At 40.1% G+C, this 24405-nt stretch overlaps 1 protein-coding gene across 4 annotated transcripts in view; it reads left to right on the top strand.

Annotated features, from left to right (window-relative positions):
• Positions 1-24405, top strand: part of bsnb (bassoon (presynaptic cytomatrix protein) b) — a 263285-nt gene that overhangs the window by 24556 nt on the left and 214324 nt on the right. For all 4 annotated transcript variants that reach the window (XM_061874322.1, XM_061874321.1, XM_061874320.1 and 1 more), the window contains exon 2: positions 9108-9489. In XM_061874322.1, the coding sequence (XP_061730306.1) occupies positions 9108-9489 (382 nt within the window). The remainder of the gene's footprint in view (positions 1-9107; positions 9490-24405) is intronic.

Here is a 24405-nt window from a genome sequence, read left to right as displayed (position 1 = left end):
GATCAACTGGTCTAAAAAGGGAGTCTATTTAAAGGCTACAGTACACGAATGAGTTTTAAGGTGAGACTTAAATGCTTCTACTGAGGTGGCATCTCGAACTGTTACCGGGAGGGCATTCCAGAGTACTGGAGCCCGAACGGAAAACGCTCTATAGCCCGCAGACTTTTTTTGGGCTTTGGGAATCACTAACAAGCCGGAGTCCTTTGAACGCAGATTTCTTGCCGGGACATATGGTACAATACAATCGGCAAGATAGGATGGAGCTAGACCGTGTAGTATTTTATACGTAAGTAGTAAAACCTTAAAGTCACATCTTAAGTGCACAGGAAGCCAGTGCAGGTGAGCCAGTACAGGCGTAATGTGATCAAACTTTCTTGTTCTTGTCAAAAGTCTAGCAGCCGCATTTTGTACCAACTGTAATCTTTTAATGCTAGACATGGGGAGACCCGAAAATAATACGTTACAGTAGTCGAGGCGAGACGTAACAAACGCATGGATAATGATCTCAGCGTCTTTAGTGGACAGAATGGAGCGAATTTTAGCGATATTACGGAGATGAAAGAAGGCCGTTTTAGTAACGCTTTTAATGTGTGCCTCAAAGGAGAGAGTTGGGTCGAAGATAATACCCAGATTCTTTACCGTGTCGCCTTGTTTAATTGTTTGGTTGTCAAATGTTAGAGTTGTATTATTAAATAGAGTTCGGTGTCTAGCAGGACCGATAATCAGCATTTCCGTTTTTTTGGCGTTGAGTTGCAAAAAGTTAGCGGACATCCATTGTTTAATTTCATTAAGACACGCCTCCAGCTGACTACAATCCGGCGTGTTGGTCAGCTTTAGGGGCATGTAGAGTTGGGTGTCATCAGCATAACAGTGAAAGCTAACACCGTATTTGCGAATGATGTCACCTAGCGGCAGCATGTAGATGCTGAAGAGTGCAGGGCCAAGGACCGAACCCTGGGGAACTCCAAACATTACCTTAACGTAGTCCGAGGTCACATTGTTATGGGAGACACACTGCATCCTATCAGTAAGATAAGAGTTAAACCAAGACAGGGCTAAGTCTGACATACCAATTCGTGTTTTGATACGTTCTAATAAAATATTACGATCGACGGTATCGAAAGCAGCGCTAAGATCGAGGAGCAGCAACATAGATGACGCATCAGAATCCATCGTTAGCAATAGATCATTAGTCATTTTTGCGAGGGCTGTCTCCGTGGAGTGATTTGCCCTGAAACCGGATTGAAAGGTTTCACATAGATTGTTAGACGCTAAGTGTTCATTTAACTGCTCCGCAACAATTTTTTCGAGGATTTTTGAAATAAAGGGAAGGTGAGACACCGGTCGGTAGTTTACCATGAGGTCAGGATTGAGGTTAGGTCTTTTAAGAAGAGGATGAATAACCGCTTTTTTGAATGCTAGGGGAACAGTGCCCGAGGAAAGTGATAAGTTTATAATATTTAGCACTGATGGACCTAATAATACAAAGAGCTCCTTGATCAGTTTCCCAGGAAGAGGGTCAAGTAAACATGTTGTTTGTTTTATTCCATTTACACGTTGTAACAATTCCTCTAATGTTATTTCCTCAAAACGAGAGAAACTATTTTGGAGGGCAGTATCCGCCGTATATACAATCGTGTCAGTGTTAATAGAACCCCGTTGTAGCTGGGACGCATTGTCTTTAATCTCCTTTCTAATGACTTCAATTTTCTTACTAAAGAATTGCATAAAGTCATCAGCTGAGTGGGTGGAGCTACTGGAAGGAGTCCCTTGTTGGGTTAGCGATGCTACCGTACTAAACAAAAATTTAGGATCGTTTTTATTACTGTGGATGAGATTTGAGTAATAATTAGCTTTAGCTAAGGTAAGCATGCGTTTATAAGTTATTAAACCATCACTAAATGATTGATGGTGCACCTCAAGTTTAGTCGTGCGCCATTTGTGTTCCAGCTTTCTGCATAATAATTTCTGAGCTCTAGTTTCTTCTGTAAACCACGGGGTGCGCTTTTTTGGAGCCTTTTTTAACTTTAGCGGTGCTATTTTATCAATGGTTTCGCGCAGGGCGTCGTTAAAGTTGTTAGTGAGGTTATCAATAGAGCCCACATACTTTGGGAATGGTGCCATTACCGAGGGCAGTAGGTCAGCAAGAGTTGTCGTTGTGGCCGTATTAATGTTGCGGCTGCTATAGCAGTTATTATTATTATTAGTTTGACGAACATGATTCTGAACCTCGAATTTTATAAGGTAATGATCGGACAATACTTTAGTATACGGGAGTATCGTAACTTTGGAAGCGGTGATACCCCTGACAAGCACTAGGTCTATCGTATTACCGTTGCGATGCGTGGGTTCATTTATTATTTGTGTGAGACCACAGCTATCAATTATAGTCTGGAGCGCTACGCACGGTGGGTCCGATGGGGTATTCATATGGATATTAAAGTCCCCCATTATGATTATATTATCGGCGTGTGTCACTAGATCAGCAACGAACTCTGAGAATTCATTGATAAAGTCCGAACAGGGTATGAGTATTAGCGGTGAATGTGGTGTTACAGCGGCGGGCCAGCTCTAATGTTAATTTGATATTGCCTCAAGGGCCAAATGAAATTACACGGCGGGCCAAATTTGGCCTGCGGGCCAGAGTTTGACACCCATGTTTTAGAGGGCTTTGAAGGCTACACTGGTGACTCCCATTAGCCTCATCTTCCAAGCTGTTTTTTAATCATTTTTAAAATCCTATAGAAAAAAAAGACGTGTGTTCTTATCTCTCATAGTGATTGTGAACAATAGGCAAATTTCTCCAAAAAGTGCAGTTCCCCTTTAAGAGTGGCGGGCCACTAATGGTCAGAACACAAAATTATATGTTATTCAACATCCCCTTTCAAAGCAATAATGGCTCTTTCTTTGTTCAATCACAAAGGAAATATGTGGGTGCAATGATTGATTTGGTATCAGGCGGAATCATTTGTAACGCAATAGTCTTTCATCAAAACCACCAGTGGGTAAATGTGGTAATTGTGTCGAAGCGCTTTGCGCACCTTGAAGGTAGAAAAGGGCTATACAAGTAAAATCCATTTACCATTTACTCAGCACCTTGTTGTCCTGATGACCAGACGTTCCTGTGTTGTGTGACGCTCACAAAGCCGTGCTGTCCCCTCAGCCAGAGCTTGCAAAGAGTCCAACCGTCTGCGTCCACACAATAGAATGTTTCATTAAGGGCTCCCATTGCTCGAGTTGCAGTTTACAAAGTTCTCAGTAAGCACATTGTGATGAAGCAATTTGTCAAAACACAGACATAAAACTTGCAGTCGTAAAAATTCAATGTTTTGCTCAGTAGACTCCAATTTGCTGATGGATGTGAGAAACATTTTCAGAGCTTCCTTTCATTTATACTTTCATTCATTTTATTGTTAATGTTACCGCTGGCCAACCTCCTGCAGGAAAAGTCGCTAAATCCGGGGACTGCAGGCGGTCCAGGAAAGTACTCGCACTCTTTTTTTACAAAGCCACGCTGTTGTAACACGTGCTGAATGTGGCTTGGCGTTGTCTTGCTGAAATAAGCAGGGGCGTCCATGAAAAAGACGGCGCTTAGATGGCAGCATATGTTGTTCCAAAACCTGTATGTACCTTTCAGCATTAATGGTGCCTTCACAGATGTGTAAGTTACCCATGCCTTGTGCACTAATGCACCCCCATACCATCACAGATGCTGGCTTTTGAACTTTGCGTCAATAACAGTCTGGATGGTTCGCTTCCCCTTTGGTTTTGATGACACGATGTAGAATATTTCCAAAAACAATTTGAAATGTAGACTCGTCAGACCACAGAACACTTTTCCACTTTGTATCAGTCCATCTTAGATGATCTCGGGCCCAGAGAAGCCGGCAGCGTTTCTGGATGTTGTTGATAAACGGCTTTCACTTTGCATAGTAGAGCTTTAACTTGCACTTACAGATGTAGCAACCAGCTGTATTTAGTGACAGTGGTTTTCTGAAGTGTTCCTTAGCCCATGTGTTTATATCTTTTAGAGATTGATATCGGTTTTTGATACAGTGCCGTCTGAGGGATCTAACGTCATTGTCATTCAATGTTGGTTTCCGGCCATGCCGCTTACGTGGAGTGATTTCTCCAGATTCTCTGAACCTTTTGATGATATTATGGACCGTAGATGTTGAAATCCCGAAATTTCTTGCAATTGCACCAGGGTGTATCCCGCCTTCCGCCCGATTGTAGCTGAGATAGGCGCCAGCGCCCCCCGCGACCCCAAAAGGGAATAAGTGGTAGAAATGGATGGATGGATGGATGTACTTTAATAAAGGTTGTTCTTAAACTGTTTGACTATTTGCTCACGCAGTTGTGGACAAAGAGGTGTACCTCGCCCCATCCTTTCTTGTGAAAGACTGAGCATTTTTTGGGAAGCTGTTTTTATACCCAATCATGGCACACACCTGTTCCCAATTAGCCTGCACACCTGTGGTATGTTCCATATAAGTGTTTGATCAGCATTCCTCAACTTTATTAGTATTTATTGCCACCTTTCCCAACTTCGTTGTCACGTGTTGCTTGCTTAAATTTTAAAGTTAATGAATATTTGCAAAAAAAAAAAAGTTTATCAGTTTGTACATCAAATATCTTGTATTTGTAGTGCATTCAATTGAAAATGGGTTGAAAATGATTTGCAAATCATTGTATTCCGTTTATATTTACATCTAACACAATTTCCCAACTCATATGGACACAGGGTTTGAACTTTGTAAATGTAGATGTAACTGTAGTTTGTGCACACCTTCTTTATTATCGCTTTTTATCAAAACACTGTTGTCGTGACGCTGGCGTTTCAGGTGGCTGATAAGGTTTGCAATGTTTTTTTTCCCCTCCTTGCGAAACGTTTTTAGAAAACATAGCATGTAAACAGTCTTCCTCTGAATGATTGAAGAAGTCCCACAGGATTGACTTCATGTTTGTTACTGACTTCAGGGCAGGTTCTGACAGAAACAGAAAAGGAGCGCTTGATTTGCTCAGCCAACCCACCGACAGCACAGTTTGGATAAACTTGCCTCAGTGGAGCTTCTCGTAGTTTATCGGAGAAATTTAAAAAAAATGTTATCAGATTTATAGGCATAATGTTATACCTCATCATATCGTCCTGGTAATTACATGCCTGATATTTGTTGTAAGCCCCCCAAAAATACTACTACACATTTGTCCACACGATGCGGTTTGGAGCTTGAGCTTCATTCTGCATTCCAGCAAAGACTAAATGATGCTCACCCTGTCACTTTGAAACGTAACAGTGCGCTGATGCTTCGAGAAGACTTCCACTTGTCCAAGTCATCGGCAGTGACTCACAGGAGTGTACACACGCTCTATATTCGAATTATTTTCTCCCTGCCTTTATTTGGACCACAGGGACTGAACTGATGCCCAAACTGTCTTTGAAGATGACGGCCATGACAATGTTTTATCTGAGTTGTTATGACAGTGGACATCCTCCCCTCTTTGTTTGAGAACCGCACTCATGCCCATTGGCCAGACGGAGAAGGACAATGAAACGTTTACAGTGCATCCCTTCTCTTTACCAGAACTAAGACATAGGGAAGTGGTAAAGATATCCCTGTCCCGGCTATTCAGTACTACAATGGCTATAGGCTAATAGGACCAATTTAAAGAATTACTGCAGCCACTATGTGTGCCCAAAAAAATCAATTACCACTCTACTTCAATTTGAAGACAATATCAATCCATTAATCCTTTAATAATGATAACTGATGTAATGAGCCATTCGCAGTTTCACTGAACAGGTCCATGTGTACTTAGACTTGCTTGGCATAATCTTTGAGACAAGCATATGCTACTGGCAGGATCAAACAGGTAGACCCACGGCTTGGAGGGTTCGGTCTTCGCCCCTAGGTTAAGTGTTTTTCATACCTACCATTGTTCTCTCTTTGACAGACTTTGCTTGATGTGGCCTTTTTCTAACATTACACACTACAAAATAATAAAAGTGTGTATAATATCGGTATCAGCCAATAATCAAGGCTCCAATAACAGTATCATATAGGAAGTTGACACGTTATTTTGGGACACCGATTAAATAATAATCGAAAATTAAGAGTAGAAAAGACTATGGAACATGAGCTGCGTCTCACATACTGAAGTTTCCTCTTAGCACGTTCAACTTTGTTTTAATTATTGTCAAAAATGAGTGCAGATTGGAAGTGTGCACCTGAAATACAGCTTGTGACACTGAGTAAAAAAAAATATAGCATGCATTGTAAAAGGATAACAAGTGTTAAGGCAATTTGTCACAAAATAATTCCTCCAGATGAACTATAAATAAGAGGCTTGGTTGATTGATTGATTAATTGATTGAAACTTTTATTAGTAGATTGCACAGTTCAGTATATATTCCATAAAATTGACCACTAAATGGTAACACCCGAATAGGTTTTTCAACTTGTTTAAGTCGGGGTCCACGTTAATCAATTCATGGTAAGGCAATCTCACATTTCAGCCAGTTAGTCCACTCTTAACTTATGTCATCAAACCTTCCAGGCCTCACATGAATAATTGAAGAATTAATGAGACTCATATAATACTATTTTTGACAATTTTAGATAAACCGTAGAGGTTCTGACTCAATGTGTTGGAAGCAGTAACGTGCTGTCAGGGGAGGCAAGTGAGGCAGTAATATTTCTCTTTTGGTTTATGCTTTCTCTGTGATTTTGGTGTAGGTCCTGTATATTTTGATAATTTTCATGGTCAAAAACGCGGAAATTCCATGTTTCCTGATCAAAACAATGCAGCAGATGAGAAGTGAGGCAGACACAGGCGGTGCCTCCACGGCTACACACAGTGTGTATTGGGCAAGCGTGCGAGGGGGCGCATGCTTGTTGCCATCTGGAAAAGGCAGGTCTTGAGGCAGTAAGTACCTCTGCCTCAAGGGGGCGATATATTGTCAACTTGCAGTTCAATGCCTCAGCATTACTCTGGCTGGCTACACTGGGAGAAGTGGGGGCGCTGAAGCTAGCAAACACAGGTCTCTCCAGCAGAAGCCAGCATTTTTTTATTTTATTTTTTTTTTAAACTTTATTTATAACAAACATAGCATTTTAGAGTATGCCAGCGTTTGTGGGTGTTTTTTGTCAGATGCAAAAATATTGTTTCATTTCTTGGAATGAAATTGGATTAAATGAATGTTTCTGCCAATATGGAGGTTTATATATGGTATCCAAGATTAAATACTTATCTAAACTGGACTTAAATACAAAATTAATGCGACTATACAAAGTACGTTCATGGAAGATAACTATTGCTGCTTCAGATACAAATACAGAAAGGTAAGATACACTCACAATACTTGATTTATTTTGTTAAAAGCAAATTGGACAAAAAAGTATTCAATAAAAACTTTATCAAATACGTTTTGGACCCATTCATCATATCATAATATCATTATTATAACGTTTTTATGAAAGCAAATAACTCCCTTTTTTTCCCTGTAACTCTAATGTGCAACCTAAATCAACAATGACTAGAGCTGCACATATGAATTTAAGTAAAACAGAAAAAAAGGTATATATGCCTCACCTGGTGTTTAGTTCACTGCACGTCACTGGTTAGAAGTGTCCTTTTTGCAGTACAGTGGGGGAAAGAGACGGAACAGAGGCGGGTAGTCGTTAGCTGTAGGCGTAATTATTAGCACAAGTGTGTGACGTGTGTAATTAAACCAAAATATGCATGGTGTGACTATGTGTAGGGATTATCTGAGGAGTGTTATGAGGAGTTGTTGAAGGTGCGTGTTGAGCGAGGTGCGGAACTCCAGGGAGGGCAAGGCAAGCGCAGAGGTCCAGGGACAGGCAGGAGGTCAGAGGCAGGAGTGAGGCGTGAAGGTCCGTGTCCAGGCATGATGTTGAGATCCAGGAAGGCAGCCAGGGAACCAGAGGGAATTCGGGGGGATGAGACACACCACTCAAAACCAGGAAACGCAGGAACGCAGCTGGATGACGACACAGGATACAAGACGATGAGCACAGAGGAGCGGAAACTCAGAGAGCGATTAAATGCACATAGATCTGGAGACGTGTAGGCTTACTGTAGAGGAACAGGAAGTTACGTTCTGGCGCTGGAAAGTGTGGCCCCTCATCAGCGTGAGGTGTGCAGATTGCAGATTTGGAACTGCTGCGCTGGAGCGCAGCCACGACAGGATTAGAGCGCGCTGGTGAGTGGTCTGGTGAGCGCGTAGAGGAGAGGCGCGCGGAGAGGAGTGCGACTGGAAGCGCTAATGTGCTGTGTATGTGTCTCCAAGAAGTGCTGTTGTGCACTTTTTATTTATACTGTAACTCTGCACTGTGCTTATGTAATAGATACCAACTATCAGATACAACAACGTAACTTTAGGAAGTGTGAAAGGAGGACACAAACGTTAGCATGTGAGCTACGTAAGCTCCATGCTGACATCAACAACATGCTTGGTTAGTATCATCGCTAAAGAAAAACAAAACCCATCCATCCATCCGTTTTCTACCGCTTGTCCCTTTTGGGATCGCGGGGGGTGCTGGAGCCTATCTCAGCTGCTTCGGGTGGAAGGCAGTGTACACCCTGGACAAGTCGCTACCTCATCACAGGGCCAACACAGATAGACAACATTCACACTCACATTCACACACTAGGGCCAATTTAGTGTTGCAAACAACCTATTCCCAGGTGCATGTCTTTTGAGGTGGGAGGAAGCCGGAGTACCTGGAGGGAACCCACGCAGTCACGGGGAGAACATGCAAACTCCACACAGAAAGATCCCGAGCCCGGGATTGACAAAACCATCAAACTTAAATCTCACACCATTGTGGCGAACTGACGGATAGTTTGCGGAACTCAATGATTTATTTTAAGACGTGTTGTGAAGCCTGTTTTAATTTTTTAATTCAAACAAAGCTGTCCTACACACAAGACAAGCTCATTTAGCTACAAGACCTGTCAGATCCGTTATCAGAAGAAGGATCTTTGTTAATGACTTTTATCAAAATTGAAGCAAAAAAGTGAGAGACTTACAATTTCTTTTGATAGGGAAATTAAAATGCAGATCATTGTATATTCTCTTTTAGGCCGCCTGCATCAGACCCAGGCCCTAAAGTAGGAGTACACAGCAGCCATGGAACAGGAGACAGGTTGGCCTCCCATGACACCCCACCCACCCAAGGAGAACAGGGCCACGGTCATGTGTCCAGGAAGAACTTGCATGTGGACGTGGGAAGCAGCAAGACTGGGAGGTCTCCTTCGGTATCCCCGGACCGAGGCAGCGTCCCTACCTCTCCTTACTCTGTGCCTCAAATAGCGCCCATGCCCAGCAGCAATCTGTGCCCTGTCTGCAAAATGGCTGACCTGACTGGCACTGGTGATGACAAGCCAAACTTCAACACGTGCACGATGTGCCGCTCCAATGTGTGCAACCAGTGTGGCTTCAACCCCAACCCGCACCTCACTGAGGTAAGCACTACTGTTACTACTCTTCACATGACGCTCCACTTTAAGAACTTTCAGTTTTGGTTTATTTTGGCGGCGTCAGTGGACCAAAGCGGTAGTGTTTTTCTTGAAGGAAGAATCACATTTCCCATGAGGACCAGGACTACTGGCACATACGTACAAATTGACACAATAATACCACAATGATTCAAAATGACTGATCTTTACAGAGCCGGAACCTAGATATATTACTCAAACTTTATATTTGCGGTTTGGAGTCATCACATTGTTTTTTTGTTTTTTGTATAGTACTTATGAGTAACCACTAGGCCTACTCAGTGGTTTAGTGGTTAGACTTTCCGCCTTGAGATTGTTAGGTTGTGAGTTCAAACCCCGGCCGATGTCATACCAAAGACTATAAAAATGGGACCCATTACCTCCCTGCTTGGCACTCAGCATCAAGGGTTGGAATTGGGGGTTAAATCACCAAAAATGATTCCTGGGCGCGGCCACTGCTGCTGCTCACTGCTCCCCTCACGTCCCAGGGGGTGGAACAAGGGGATGGGTCAAATGCAGAGAATATTTTCGCCACACCTAGTGTGTGTGTGACAATCATTGGTACTTTAACTTTAACTTTGAGTTTGTTGCGTAGCTGGTCGTGTCAGTGTGGAAGTGCACACCAACAAGCTGGTAGCTATTTATTGTTACTACGCAAAGTTGCTAACATTAGCATTAGTATTTTCATTTCAGCATCAAATGATGACAGCTGTGAACAAGACCATGTGTTTTGATGTAAAGGAGGGCGGGTTGTAATGTACCTGTCAATGAAAGGGCATTTTATGACTTTTCTTAATTTGATTGCATGCTATAGTATAATTTTATTGTTATAATTGTATTGCAAGTTTTTTTTGTATCTCTTTAATTTAGGTAGCCAAGTACTGCAGATGGAAATGAGCTATTTAGCTATAATCTGGCGCAGAACATATCTGTCTTGGAGTTGAATGTCTCTGTGCATTGTCCCTTCAAATAAAGACTAAACTAACTAAAAGTTACTTAGTAATTAATAAAGCAGGAACCAAGCTAAGGCAGCATCAGTCTGAAATCTCTCCTTGTCTTTAAGATCACGCCAGGGAGTGAAAGCCGGGCCAATGTTGAGCTTTGACTGTCTTTTTATCCGAGTAGCCTCCCTTTTTTTCTTTTTTTTTGTCCCTTCAGACAAAACTTTTAGTTTTTTTCCATTGTTCTGAAGCTACTGCCGTCACAGCGGTAATTTAAGGAAACCATTCGTCTTTGCAACGAAGGGAGAAAAAGGAAGTGACAGCATGTGAGGTGAGTGTGTGAGCGAGCGAGGTGAGGGAGCGGTAGAGTGCGGGAGTGGCTGGTGTTTTGTTGGATTGGCTGTGTGCAAGACCTCAATACAGCCACGATTTGCAACTAATTGCCGGTTTCTTCATTTACCCTTGAGTCCTGAGCTGTGGAGACCCACTGCCGGGTAGAATGAAAGTTGTTGCCCCCGAGAATACATCAGCCCCGGAGGAGTGTCTGTCTCTGGGAGCCGTAAGCAGGAAAGGTGCAACACGTGTTTGACGTGTTGTCAAAAGCAGCTGCTGAACAAACTCGGCAAACCTCCGTCCTCCATTGTTGTATCACGCAGCCAAAGTGTTCCCAAACGGGAGATCTTAAAGAGTCAGGAGGGTCTTCCAGCTCTGGCTTATATATGTTGTCCTAGCCCGGTCGCTGCTAGCATGTGTACTCGTTCGGTACACCTCCGAACCGAACCGAAACCCCCGTACCCAAACGGTTCAATACAAATACATGTACCGTTACACCCCTAATATATATATATATATATATATTTATATTAGGGCTGCAACTAACGATTAATTTGATAATCGAATAATCTGTCGATTATTACTTCAATTAATCGATTAATAATCGGTTAAAAGAGACAAACTACATTTCTATCCTTTCCAATACTTTATTTTAAAAAACAGCATATTGGCACCATGTCCTTTCGACTTGCCAAATAAAACAAGGCAAGTGTTACAAAAATGTTTTTTTTTATAAAGTGCACCATTGTCATGCACAATAGCAATAATTTTGCTTACAGGAAATTTCAAACCTGTCTACTACCTATTCCAACCACTCTGCAGTGTTGGATGCTGAATGTCTTGTTGTGGTTTAAACAGGGAGGTGACGGCAGACTGACACCAGAGCACAGTAATGTACAATGATCTATAATATATATATAGTAAACATATATATATATATATATATATATATATATATATATATATATATATATATATATATATATATATATATATGAGATAGGCGCCAGCGCCCCCCGCGACCCCAAAAGGGAATAAGCGGCAGAAAATGGATGGATGGATATATATATATATATATATATATATATATATATATATATATATATGTGCATCGGCCTCACAATACGAAGGTCCTGCAGTCCTGGGTTCAAATCCAGGCTCGGGATCTTTCTGTGTGGAGTTTGCATGTTCTCCCCGTGAATGCGTGGGTTCCCTCCGGGTACTCCGGCTTCCTCCCACCTCCAAAGACATGCACCTGGGGATAGGTTGATTGGCAACACTAAATTGGCCCTAGTGTGTGAATGTGAGTGTGAGTGTTGTCTGTCTATCTGTGTTGGCCCTGCGATGAGGTGGCGACTTGTCCAGGGTGTACGCCGCCTTCCGCCCGACTGTAGCTGAGATAGGCGCCAGCGCCCCCCGCGACCCAGAAAGGGAATAAGCGGTAGAAAATGGATGGATGGATATATATATAATTAACAATACTAATAAACTTTAGAATGGTGTGTGACAAAATCCAAGAGTGTATGTGTGTGACTATGTGTGTAGATTAGCTGTTAAGTGTTACCGTAAATGTTGAATGAGGAAGCAGACAAAAACCAGAGAGGGCAAGACAAAAGGAGCCCAAGATCCGCGAGGGGTCCGTGGGGCAGAGAGAGATGTCAGAGTCCAGGGGCGAGCGAAGAGTCGAGAAACGAGGGAGGCAGTCCAAATCCAGGGCAACGGAAGCAAAACACTGCGGAAACATGGGAGAACAAACAAGGATGTCAGATACGAGGGAAAAGCGCAGAGAGAGAGAGAGAGAGACCATAAGCCTTAGCAAACAGACACCAGGTGGCAGTAGTGTACAGAGATTTAATATATATATAGTAAATATATATATATAATACTACTACTACTAATAATAAACAATACTAATAAACTATAGAATAGTGTGTGTCAAAAACCCAAGAGTGAGTATGGTGTAAGACTATGTGAAGTATTTAATTGAAGCGTTTTACCATAAGTGTTGGAGACGCGGTGATGTCAGACAAGGGCGAGGCAGGCAGGATTGTTCAGGGGCAGAAGCGGCGAAAGGCAGGAGCGAGTCGTCGTTGTCCGAGGGCGAGCAAGGAGTCGAGGAACGAAGGAGGCAGTTAGAGAAAGAAGGAGATCCGGGGAAAAGTAAGACGCACAGCTCACTTTGCAGGCGACGGAGGGTACTGCGGGGACACGGGAGAAGACAAAGGACAAGTCAAGCCACAGAGAGGAAACAAGAATAGCGCAGAGAGCTTTGCTTGTGGTTCACCATATGAGAACTAAGTTCCCGCGCCGATCCTTGGGTCAACTGGTCCTTTATTGATCTTGCCCTCATTAGAACCAGGTGAGCAGATTGATAAATGAGTGCAGGCTTGTCGCTGCGTGGGCGTGCTGCGCTCAGCGTGAGCGTGTCCGAGTGCGCTGTAAGCGGGTCCTCTGGGTGGTCCCGCAGTGGAGGTAGACGCAGACTGCGCATGTGCCGCAACAGTAGGCTTCTGTGGCTACATTTGTCCACACATCAGTACTGAGAGCAATTTGCTCTGCGTGGCTTTTATGTCAGTTTGCACTGCTTGGAATGTCTGCTCGTACTTCCTCTCCATCAGTTTGGTAAAATGGATCCTCGAGGGAAGAGTATAAACAGGGTTGAGAACATGAATCATTTGTCTAAAACCTTCATCCTCCACTATTGATAGTGGCCTCATGTCAGTTAGCAACATATTCAGGTAGCATCAGTCAGTGCAGCCGCTTGCTGTGGTGTGCAGACCTTCCTTTGAACCAAGTCGCTAATGCTGCCTTGTTTCTTTCTGAAATGAGAGAAACCATATTATGAACATACATAGTAGCATCATTTACATGTAACTCGATACACACGCAGTTGATTTTATTAATCATTTCTGACGTAAAAGGCAAATACACCACCACATTAAAAAAAAAAACAGCTTAATTAAATACATGGACTTTGGAGTTGCAGAATACACCAATAATAACAAGGAAATGTAACTCATCAGATCAGATATGGGCCAGATATTGTATACATTTCTGTTGTGAATAATAAAGGATTCATTTTAGGCTGCCTCTGAGTAATAGCATAACATATTCCAGCACCTTCATAACGTTTAGTTATACTAAAGCGTCACTCAAATCTAAATAGATTTATACGGCTTTTTGGGGCCCACATCACTCCATTATGAAACGAACCTGAGATATTTCTGTCCGTTATTTTTACTTCCAAATTGGTAACCGTGCGTTTTGGCTCTCAAAACGGAGTCAAATGTGCCGGAGACACATTATCAGCCCCGCGTTGCAAGAAAGGGATAACGTTAACTTAACTCACAAAAAAGAGCTGCCGTGCTTAACTCATGAATGCCTGTTGCCACTCATAACAATTCAGAAAATGAAGTCGTCACATCTCCAAAAAGTTCTTAACACAACAGTTGCTGCAGCGCTGCCTTAAAAAAAAAAATCTCCTCGTTAACAAAAGATTAAAAACACACAGACGGACACAACGGATCAATTTCTCTGGACTCTGGACTTAAAGTTACGTACCGTGAGTTCTTCCCTTCATCCATGGCTCCCACATGTCTCCGCTTCAGGTGCTCCCGAAGCAATGTTGTCCATGCTGCACATTTTGCAGGAAACTGTCTTCTTTGAAGCCTTTAAAGTAAAGTGTTCCGACACTTTGGACGACTTAGGTCGTACACTTTTCTCCATTGAAGCAATAACTTCGAGATGTTTCGCCACTGAACTATCGCTCCTGTTTTCCTCCGCAATTCTTCGAATGTTTCCAGGCAAAGGAGACGGCGTGGTCATGTGAGCTGCACAGACCACTTACTGCCACCTCATGAGGCGTAGCAGCAGCGCATGCGCATAGCATAGATTCAACAAATCGATGACTAAACTAATCGGCAACTATTTTTATTATCAATTTTATTCGATTTAATCGATTAGTTGTTGCAGCCCTAATATATATATACATATATATATATATATATATATATATATATATATACATATATATATATATATATGTATATATATATATATATATATATATATATATATATATATATATATATATATATATCCATCCATTTTCTACCGCTTATTCCCCTTTGGGGTCGCGGGGGGCGCTGGAATATATATATATATATATATATATATATATATATATATATATATATATATATATAATGTACTGTATATCAGGGGTCACCAATGCGGTGCCCGCGGGCACCAGGTAGCCCGTAAGGACCAGATGAATAGCCCGCTGGCCTGTTCTAAAAATAGCTCAAATAGCAGCACTTACCAGTGAGCTGCCTCTATTTTTTAAATTTTATTTATTTACTCGCAAGCTGGTCTCGCTTTTCTCGACATTTTTAATTCTAAGAAAGACAAAACTCAAATTGAATCTGAAAATCCAAGAAAATATTTTAAAGACTTGGTCTTCACTTGTTTAAATAAATTCATTTATTTTTTTGCTTTGCTTCTTATAACTTTCAGAAAGACAATTTTAGAGAAAAAATACAACCTTAAAAATGATTTAAGGATTTTTAAACACATATACCTTTTTACCTTTTAAATTCCTTCCTCATCTTTCCTGACAATTTAAATCAATGTTCAAGTATTTTTTTTTTATTGTAAAAAATAATAAATACATTTTTAATTTAATTCTTCATTTTAGCTTCCGTTTTTTTCGACAAAGAATATTTGTGAAATATTTCTTCAAACTTATTATGATTAATATAAAAAAAAAATATTCTGGCAAATCTACAAAATCTGTAGAATCAAATTTAAATCTTATTTTGAATTTCTTTTAAAATTTTTGTTGTGGGAAATTTAGAAGAAATAAGGATTTGTCTCTGTTAGAAATATAGCTTGGTCCAATTTGTTATATATTATAACAAGTGCAGATTGGATTTTAACCTATTTAAAACACGTCATCAAAATTCTGAAATTGATCTTAATCAGGAAAAATGACTAATGATGTTCCATAATTCCCTTTTTTAATTTTTTTAAAAAGATTCGAATCAGCTAGTTTTTCCTCTTCATTTTTTTGGGTTGAATTTTGAATTTTAAAGAGTCGACATTGAAGATAAACTATGTTTCAAATTTTATTTAGTGTTTTCTCCTCTTTTAAACCGTTCAAGTGTTTTTTTCATCATTTATTCTCTACAAAAAACCTTCCGTAAAAGGAAAAAAAATGTACGACGGAATGGCAGACAGAAATACCCATTTTTTTAATATATGTATAGATTTATTTATTAAAGGTAAATTGAGCAAATTGGCTATTTTTGGCAATTTATTTAAGTGTGTATCAAACTGGTAGCCCTTCGCATTAATCAGTAACCAAGAAGGTTGGTGACCCCTACTATATATATATATATATATCTATATATATATATATATATATATATATATATATTGCTTCAACCTACACCCTTTCGGCTCAATCATTGCTCAAATGAGTGTTTTTTTTTTTTCTTTTCTTGTTGTTGTTCTTTGTTTTATGTGAAGATTGACGAAATAAAATACATTGATATATATATATATATATATATATAGTATATATACATACAGTATATACTATATACTGTATAAATATACTGTAAACTAGTCACTTACTTTATATGTATGTTATGTATGTATGATCGCCCTGTGGTTCATACATGGCCGATTGATCAATTTTTTACGATACCGGCTTGTTTCCCTCCCGGCTGTATCGCAACACTTACAGCCACAGCAGATGGCGAAAAAGGAGGTGGTCTCGTGTGTGGAAAGTGACGTCAGTCATACCCTATGTGGGTATAAGTATTGACACGTGAGGCCATTTCACTTGCAGGAAGTGAAAATGGAATAAAATATGGAGTTATTCACCTTGGTCTCCTCTGGTGGACGAAGGCGGAGTATAAAGAACGTGTCGGTGAGAATTTGTGAGGTCAGTGATGTTAGACCTGATATAAGGCCTGCTGACTCGCCATCTCTGTTCTGGTTCATTCCAAAGGTGTTTGATGGGGTTGTCACACCAAACCCATCCAAGCTTGTCTATTCCAAACTGTTGGCAAGGGCCACCGATGGTAGGGTATCAACAGCTTTTTAGTTTACTCTTATTTTCTGTGTAGAATTTCTTAATATATATATATATATATATATATATATATATATATATATATTATATATATATATATATATATATATATATATATATATATATATATATATATTCAAATCCTATTGTTGATGTAGATGCCCATATTTGCTGTACAGATTTACTTTACAAAAGAGAAGAGTGGCATACTTCTCTTGTTGCCCTATTTGTATTTGATTTTATTAAATAGATTTGTATTAATGTGTGGCGCAGCCGTACCGCAACACGGGATAGAAAGAGGAAAAAAAGGAAGATAGAAGGGGAAATTGCGGGGACAAGAGGGGAATAAAACAGAGACAACAACAACAATAACAACCACAACAGCAACAGTACAGGATCAGCAAATACAATATGTTCAAATATGATTTGTATAATGATAACAAAGAAGCAGTTAGTGAAGTCAATATTAATAACACAGAAATGACAATGAACATTATTGTACTACAAATGGAGCAATGGAAATACTAATAGAAATAGCACTATTGATGATGAATAATAACAATAATTATCTCTTTGATCAACAATACAATTGTTTCAAATGCAACAATATATATATGTGATGGTAACTTGAATTACAAAAGAAAGCAGATTAATGGAGGGAAAGAAACATTAGCGAACTGTATTAACCTTGTAGATTGTTATAGTAACAATAGGTTAAGCTTTGCCAGTGTGCCGTGTTTTACCCAGTTTCCCCTAGGGGAACAACGTTAATTTTTGTTTGATGATAGTGATCATATGCATGAGTGTATGTGTTTGTATATGTACAGTATGTATATACGTATGTTTGTACAGTGAATGTGTGTGTGGATGTATGTTGAACTTTTTTGGGGGTGATTTCAGAATGCGAAATCAGAAAAGTTTTTATTGCCATTGTTTGAGAACGGGTTCACAAACTACGAATTTTACCTGGCACAATCGTGCAACATAAAAGACATATAACACAGAATAGAATAACATGAGCTGTAATTGAGATATCAGATCTTGTTATTTTTCACATGTCTGATGGCCCAGGGGAAAAAACTGTTCAGGTGGCGAGAGGTGTGAGTCTGGATGGACCGTAGTCTCCTGCCTGATGGGAGAGGGGAGAATATTTTGTGTCCAGGGTGAGAAGAGTCAGCTGTGATCCGACCTACATGCCTCCTGGTCCTGGAGGAGAACAGGTCCAGGAGGGGTGGGAGTTTTCAGCCAATCACTTTCTCAGCAGCACGTACCATGCGCTGCAGTCGATGCTTGTCCTGGAATGTGGCGCCGGGGAACCACACGGTGATGGAGGAGGTGAGGATGGACTCGATGACTGCTGAGTAGAACTGCACCAGCATCTCAGTCGGCACTTTCAGTTTTTTCAGCTGCCGCAGGAAGTACATTCTCTGCTGGGCCTTCTTGATGAGGGAGCTGATGGTCGGCTCCCACTTGAGGTCTTGGGTGATGGGGGTGCCCAAGAAACGGAAGGAGTTCACAATGGAGACGGGGGTGGGAGAGTCAATCAGGGTGAGGGGGGGATGGTGGGGCTGTGACTTTCCTGAAGTCCATGATCATCTCCATTGTTTTCTGGGTGTTCAGCTCCAGGTTGTTGAGGCTGCACCAGGACGCCAGTCGGTCCACCTCTCTCCTGTAGGCAGACTCGTCGCCAATCCGAGCATTTCCTGCCATGTGTTGCACCGCGACTGGCTGGCTCGAAACAAAAGTGGCGCGCTTCGGTTTGCCAGAACGCAGACTTTCTTACAGTACCTCCCGCTGTCATGTTCTGTGGTCTGGATTTTGTTTGGTTATGTTCTGTTCGGTTTAAGACTCCATTAGTCCCTGTTTTTGTGCACTCTTGTTTGTTTTGTCACCATGGCGACTGATTAGTTTCACCTGTCTCATGTGTTTGACTCACGCACCTGTTTTTAATCATGACATTATTATTTAAGCCTGTAGTTGCCAGGTAGTCGGGCTGGCCACATTGATTGTCTTCATGCCATAGTTACTGACGTTCAATTCTTGTTCATAGTTAATGCTGCTCTGCTCATGTCACAGTAAGTGTTTTTGTTTCATGCCCATAGTCTGCCTAAGTGCTAGTTTTTGTTTCCTTAGTCAAGTTGTGCCTCCGCTGTGAGCGCTTTATGTTTGTACATTTTTTATAGTCAAGATTAAATATGTACTTACCGTCAAGCCATGACTGGTCTAGTGCGATTGCATCCCGGGAAAACAATCCTCGCAGCAAGCTGCGAAAAAATCGTCGTCCTGGCACCTGCAACTGTTATATTTTGGCCTTGGCTTGTTTGTCTGTTTGTTAGCAACATAGCCAAGCCAGTTATGGACAGATTTATTGTCCAAAAAACAATTTGTTTTATCTCCAACGAGTACAAACACACTTCACTTCCTGCTTACAGTAGTTCATTTACAGACCGGGCCAACATTAAAACGCCAGAAGAAAACTACACTTACCAAGTGTTCTTTCAATACCATCACACGTCACAGTATTATTGAAAATACTTTGAAACTGAAATACCGCAATATTTATAACACTGTTACTTCCCTACAACTGCCCCTCCCTATAGGCAGATCACTAGCTGTGTGTAGGGCCCCGTGAGCCGTGGGGGGCCTATTTTGCGTGATGAGGCGCATGTAAGATGTCAATTAATGAACAACAGGGCACTTCACATGACATTTTACTGCAAATGTATTCATAGCCCGTTTCCTGCTCTGTCACTTATAGGAATATGATAGAACATTTGAAATTGTCACTGTCTTGTAAGACACACATACTGGGTTAAATCTCCATTTGGAGGCACGGCAAGAAAATCAGCTTGAATATGTTAAAATTTGTTATTTTGCACATTTTAAAACAAATTTATGAATTTGTTTTAGTCGAAAACATGCATCTAATTAAATTCACATTTCAGGGTTGCCCCTGTAAATTTGTTATTTTTTTAATGTAAAAAGACTTAAAACTTAAATATATTGTATGAATGGATATATATGCAGTCTATTATTTAAACTATAAACTAGTGATGCACTGAAAATTCGGTAACCTCCCCAAAATTTTGGTCACCGAAAAACTCCCATCCAAAGGCAAAACCTAGTAACACACCTCTAGCTGATTTTGAGAAAACAAAAGAAAACCAATCTATCTTGACACTGTCTTACAAAGATCTACAAAGTCATCAAACGTATAGATGTTTTCTTGAGCTTTCATTTTCTTGCCGATTGAGCCATGGATTGAATCTGCTCTCATGAACGTGTGCCCTTTCTCCAGATATTTTATCACAATCTCGGGTGGGCCCCATTCTGCATTTGCACATTGGGCAAGCGCCGTGTACAGCATCCAGTTTTTTTTTTTACCTCCACAGTTATCTGCCCAAAAGAGTATGCAAGGGGAAGAATCAAGAACAATACATTTAATGAAGGTGCTTGCAACGTCCTGGGCCAATCTTCCAAAGATCCCCTCGTGCCATAATATCACATAATCAGGTTGACCGTCGGCCCCCATTTGTGCAAATGTCTCATTAAGGACAATAAGGCGACTGACAAAGAAGCTCCGATTGGTCCCTTGAGATACTAGGTTTTTCTGTTGTATCTACGCGGTTATGTGGTAGTTGCTAGGTCCTGCCATGCACGTAATAGCTTACTTACGGAACAAATTACAATATCGCATACACTAATGTAAAGCATATCACCTAGGAACTCCAAAATTATTATCAGCTCAGTTTTGATCAAAATTGAGTTACTGGGTTTGCTTTTGGACGGGAGAAAAGCACTCCCCAAAAAAACAAAAAACTAAAAACTTGTTGAAAAATAAACGAGTGATTCAATTATAAATAAAGATTTCTACACACAGAAGTAATCATCAACTTAAAGTGCCCTCTTTGGGGATTGTAATAGAGATCCATCTGGATTCATGAACTTAATTGTAAACATTTCTTCACAAAAAAAGAAATCTTTGACATCAATATTTATGGAACATGTCCACAAAAAAATCTAGCTGTCAACACTGCATTGTTGCATTTCTTTTCACAGTTTTTGACCTTACATTCCTATTTTGTTGAAGTATTATTCAATATATATATTTATAAAGGATTTTTGAATTGTTGCTATTTTTAGAATATTTTTTTAAAATGTCACGTACCCCTTGGCATACTTTCAAGTAGGGCTGGGCGATATTGGCTTTTATTAATATCGCAATATTTTTTATGCCATATTGCGATATACGATATATATTACGATATTTTGCCTTAGCCTTGAATAAACACTAGATGCATATAATCACAGCAGTATGATGATTTTATGTGTCTGCATTAAAACATTCTTCTTCATACTGCATTAATATATGCTACTTTTAAACTTTCTTGCAGAGAGGGAAATCACAACTAAGTCAATTGACCAAAACTGTATTTATTGAATACTCTTCATTCTCTCACGGGTGACTTTTTAAATGAAAGAACAAATTAATAGAGCTGCTACCTTTTTGTAGTAACACTTCTGCTGCATACTTTGCATATTGCTGTTGTCTGCTCAATATCTTCCCACTTAAAGCCAAACCACCGCCAGATGATGGATCCCCTGCTCTTTATTTTGTTTTTCCTCCATTTGTAATCAGTTTCGCACCTTCTCTCTCTTGTATTGTCACAAGTTATTCTCCGCTCTGCTTGTACGACCTGCCTCAGCTAACGTTAGCCATGCTGCTACCTCTCTGGTCGGCGAGAGTGTATGACGCTAGACGTGCGACAGTATGTGATGTATGTAGAAGGCGGGCTTGTTATCTGTCTCTGTGAGAAGGAGAGGCGAGGAGGAGTGAGAAACGCCACTAATGTAATGCCCACTGCTAAAATCAACTGTGTGAGAACATATAATCGAATATTACGATACAGTCATTTTCTTTATCGCACAGAGACAAATCTGCAATATATCCTTTATATCGATATATCGCCCAGCCCTACCTTCAAGTACCACCAGGGGTGCGCGTACCTCCATTTGAGAACCACTGATGGAAGCAATACGCACAGGATGGTCTGGAGTAGAAGCAGCACATATATAATGTGGACATACTTTAGCATAATAAATCGTTTCGCACTGATTTAAAGGTGTGGAAAAAATTCTGCATAGGGCCCCAATTTAGCCAGGGCACAAAGTTAGAAAATGGAGGGCAGATCTAAGGTGTCTTGCTCGCATGTCCCAACACTTTTATTCATTTGTACATGAAACCAAATATCAGGCGAATTATACACTATCGAATAAAATTTAACGCCAAAGCAAAACAATTTATCATAGTATTTTCTCAAAGAACAAAACTATAAAAATGAAACTTGGATACACTTAGGAGTAGTCAGTGTACATCTACTAAAATATGAAGTAACAACAAAAACAAATCGCGGGTGCCATCTATAAAATTAGTGGGCAAAAATGGTTCGGGTTGCTCTAATTAAATACGATTTTTGTGTGTACCACCACTATGGAGACACTCATTAACTGCATCTATGTGCTGCAAACAGTGCCGTTTTCCGACTTATATGTTGCTTATAGCATACAACTATAATCTGGAGGCTACCCGCTTTTATATATAGTACAGCGCAATTTGGACAACAGGACCTACTTTTAGCTAGTGGAAGGTGCCCTCTGAAATGTACGTGTGCTGGAATGATCCAAAACCCGACTCCAATGAAAAAAAACAATAACATCTTTCACCAAAAAAAATCAATGTAATTCCTTTTTGTGGCTGCTGGATCCAAAAAGCCCCTCAAGTCATCCAGGAGCTATAAAATGGCATTGCCGAGTGGACTATATGTCTAATATTTTATTTCTGATGGTTCAAATATGTTGACATACAGTATTCTCTCTCAATCATATTCCATTGCGGGCCATCTCCTCCTTTCTTTGATTGATTGATTGATTGAAACTTTCATTAGTAGATTGCACAGTACAGTACATATTCTGTACAATTGACCACTAAATGGTAACACCCGAATAGGTTTTTCCACCTGTTTAAGTTGGGGTCCACGTTAATCAATTCATGGTACAAATATATACTATCAGCATAATAATGTCATCACACAAGTTAATCATCAGAGTATATACATTTAATTATTTACATTATTTACAATCCTGGGGGTGGGATGTGGTGCTTACATCATCTAACAGCTTATTTTTTGCGTAACTGTGCTAGTTTGCACGTACCTTCCAGAAATAAATATAAATATAAACGCAAAAATAGAAGCAGCAAAACCGTTTCAGTCTTGATAAATCACATCGCGTGTGCTAAATGATTAGATTTGCATCTCCTCCCAGTATTGTTGGTGTTTTGATAATCAGTATATATTCTGCATGTGCTTGAAGGCAGACACATTAAATAGATTGTGCTCTTTATTTTGCTAATTTTGGAGACGTAATCCTCTGGAATCAGCTTGCGTGCACTATCAAGTTTGCACATGTTTTAGGACACGCAAACTTTTAGTAGATCAGGACCTAAAGAAGGATGGGTAGGCCTACCAAATTCGGTATTTTTGTTGGCACAGACCGAATTCCCTCAGTATTACTGGGTATCGATTCACGTAAAATTTAAATGGTGCCATATTTTGATGCCTTCGTTAATTGTGACGTCGCATCCACTTGCAGACTCAGCAGGCTCAAACACCTGACAGTTAAAATTCACTCAAGTAGCACTCAGAGCGGACTGTTTCTAGGTAATGTTGCAATTTCCAATGCCAACAAAGCAAGTATGCCTGGTAGAAAACTCTCAAATGTAAAGTAAGGCTACACTTTTCAAAAATGTGCTAACTTGAGGCAAGTTTACTGGTTTGGAATTTGGATTTGCTGTATATTTGCCACTGATAAATAGTAGCGATTTTACATGGCGTTTTAAACACTTCCAAATTTGTTTATGAAAAGTATAACTAAGGTGTACGTTGCAATCAAACAGCTGGTGTTTAATAAGTACAATACTTACAACAGAAAACACTTTCTAGAGCTCATCAAAATATTTGATTTAGTTTAATGGCAAAGACTACTTCCTGACCAGGCAACACACCGTAGCTTATACACTACTGCCAGTTAACGCTTTGGAATGGCATGTAAAGTCAACTATATAATACTTGCAAATGAGACTCAAAAATGTAATAGGAAAACAAGAGATAACAACTGGAAACCATAGTTAACAAAATTAGCTCATTTTTAAATTTTTCATTTTTCAATAATTTTTGGCATCACAACATCTTCTTTAATTTTTTTTATGTATATTATGTTTAGAAACTCAGGAAATATGTCCCTGTACACATGATGACTTTGAATATATAACTAATATCTGATCCTGTAACGACTTGGTATCAGATTGATACCCAAATTTGTGGTATCATCCAGAACTAATGTAAAGCATCCAAACAACAGAAAAATTAACTATTTTTAAAATTTTTACAGAAGTGTAGATGGAACATGTTAAAAGAGAAAGTAAGCAGATTTTAACAGTAAATGAACAAG

Source organism: Nerophis ophidion, linkage group LG16, assembly GCF_033978795.1.
Source record: "Nerophis ophidion isolate RoL-2023_Sa linkage group LG16, RoL_Noph_v1.0, whole genome shotgun sequence".
Classification (NCBI taxonomy): Eukaryota; Metazoa; Chordata; class Actinopteri; order Syngnathiformes; family Syngnathidae; genus Nerophis; species Nerophis ophidion.
Note: the sequence above shows the minus strand (reverse complement) of the source record. Positions and strands in the feature narration are given on the sequence as shown.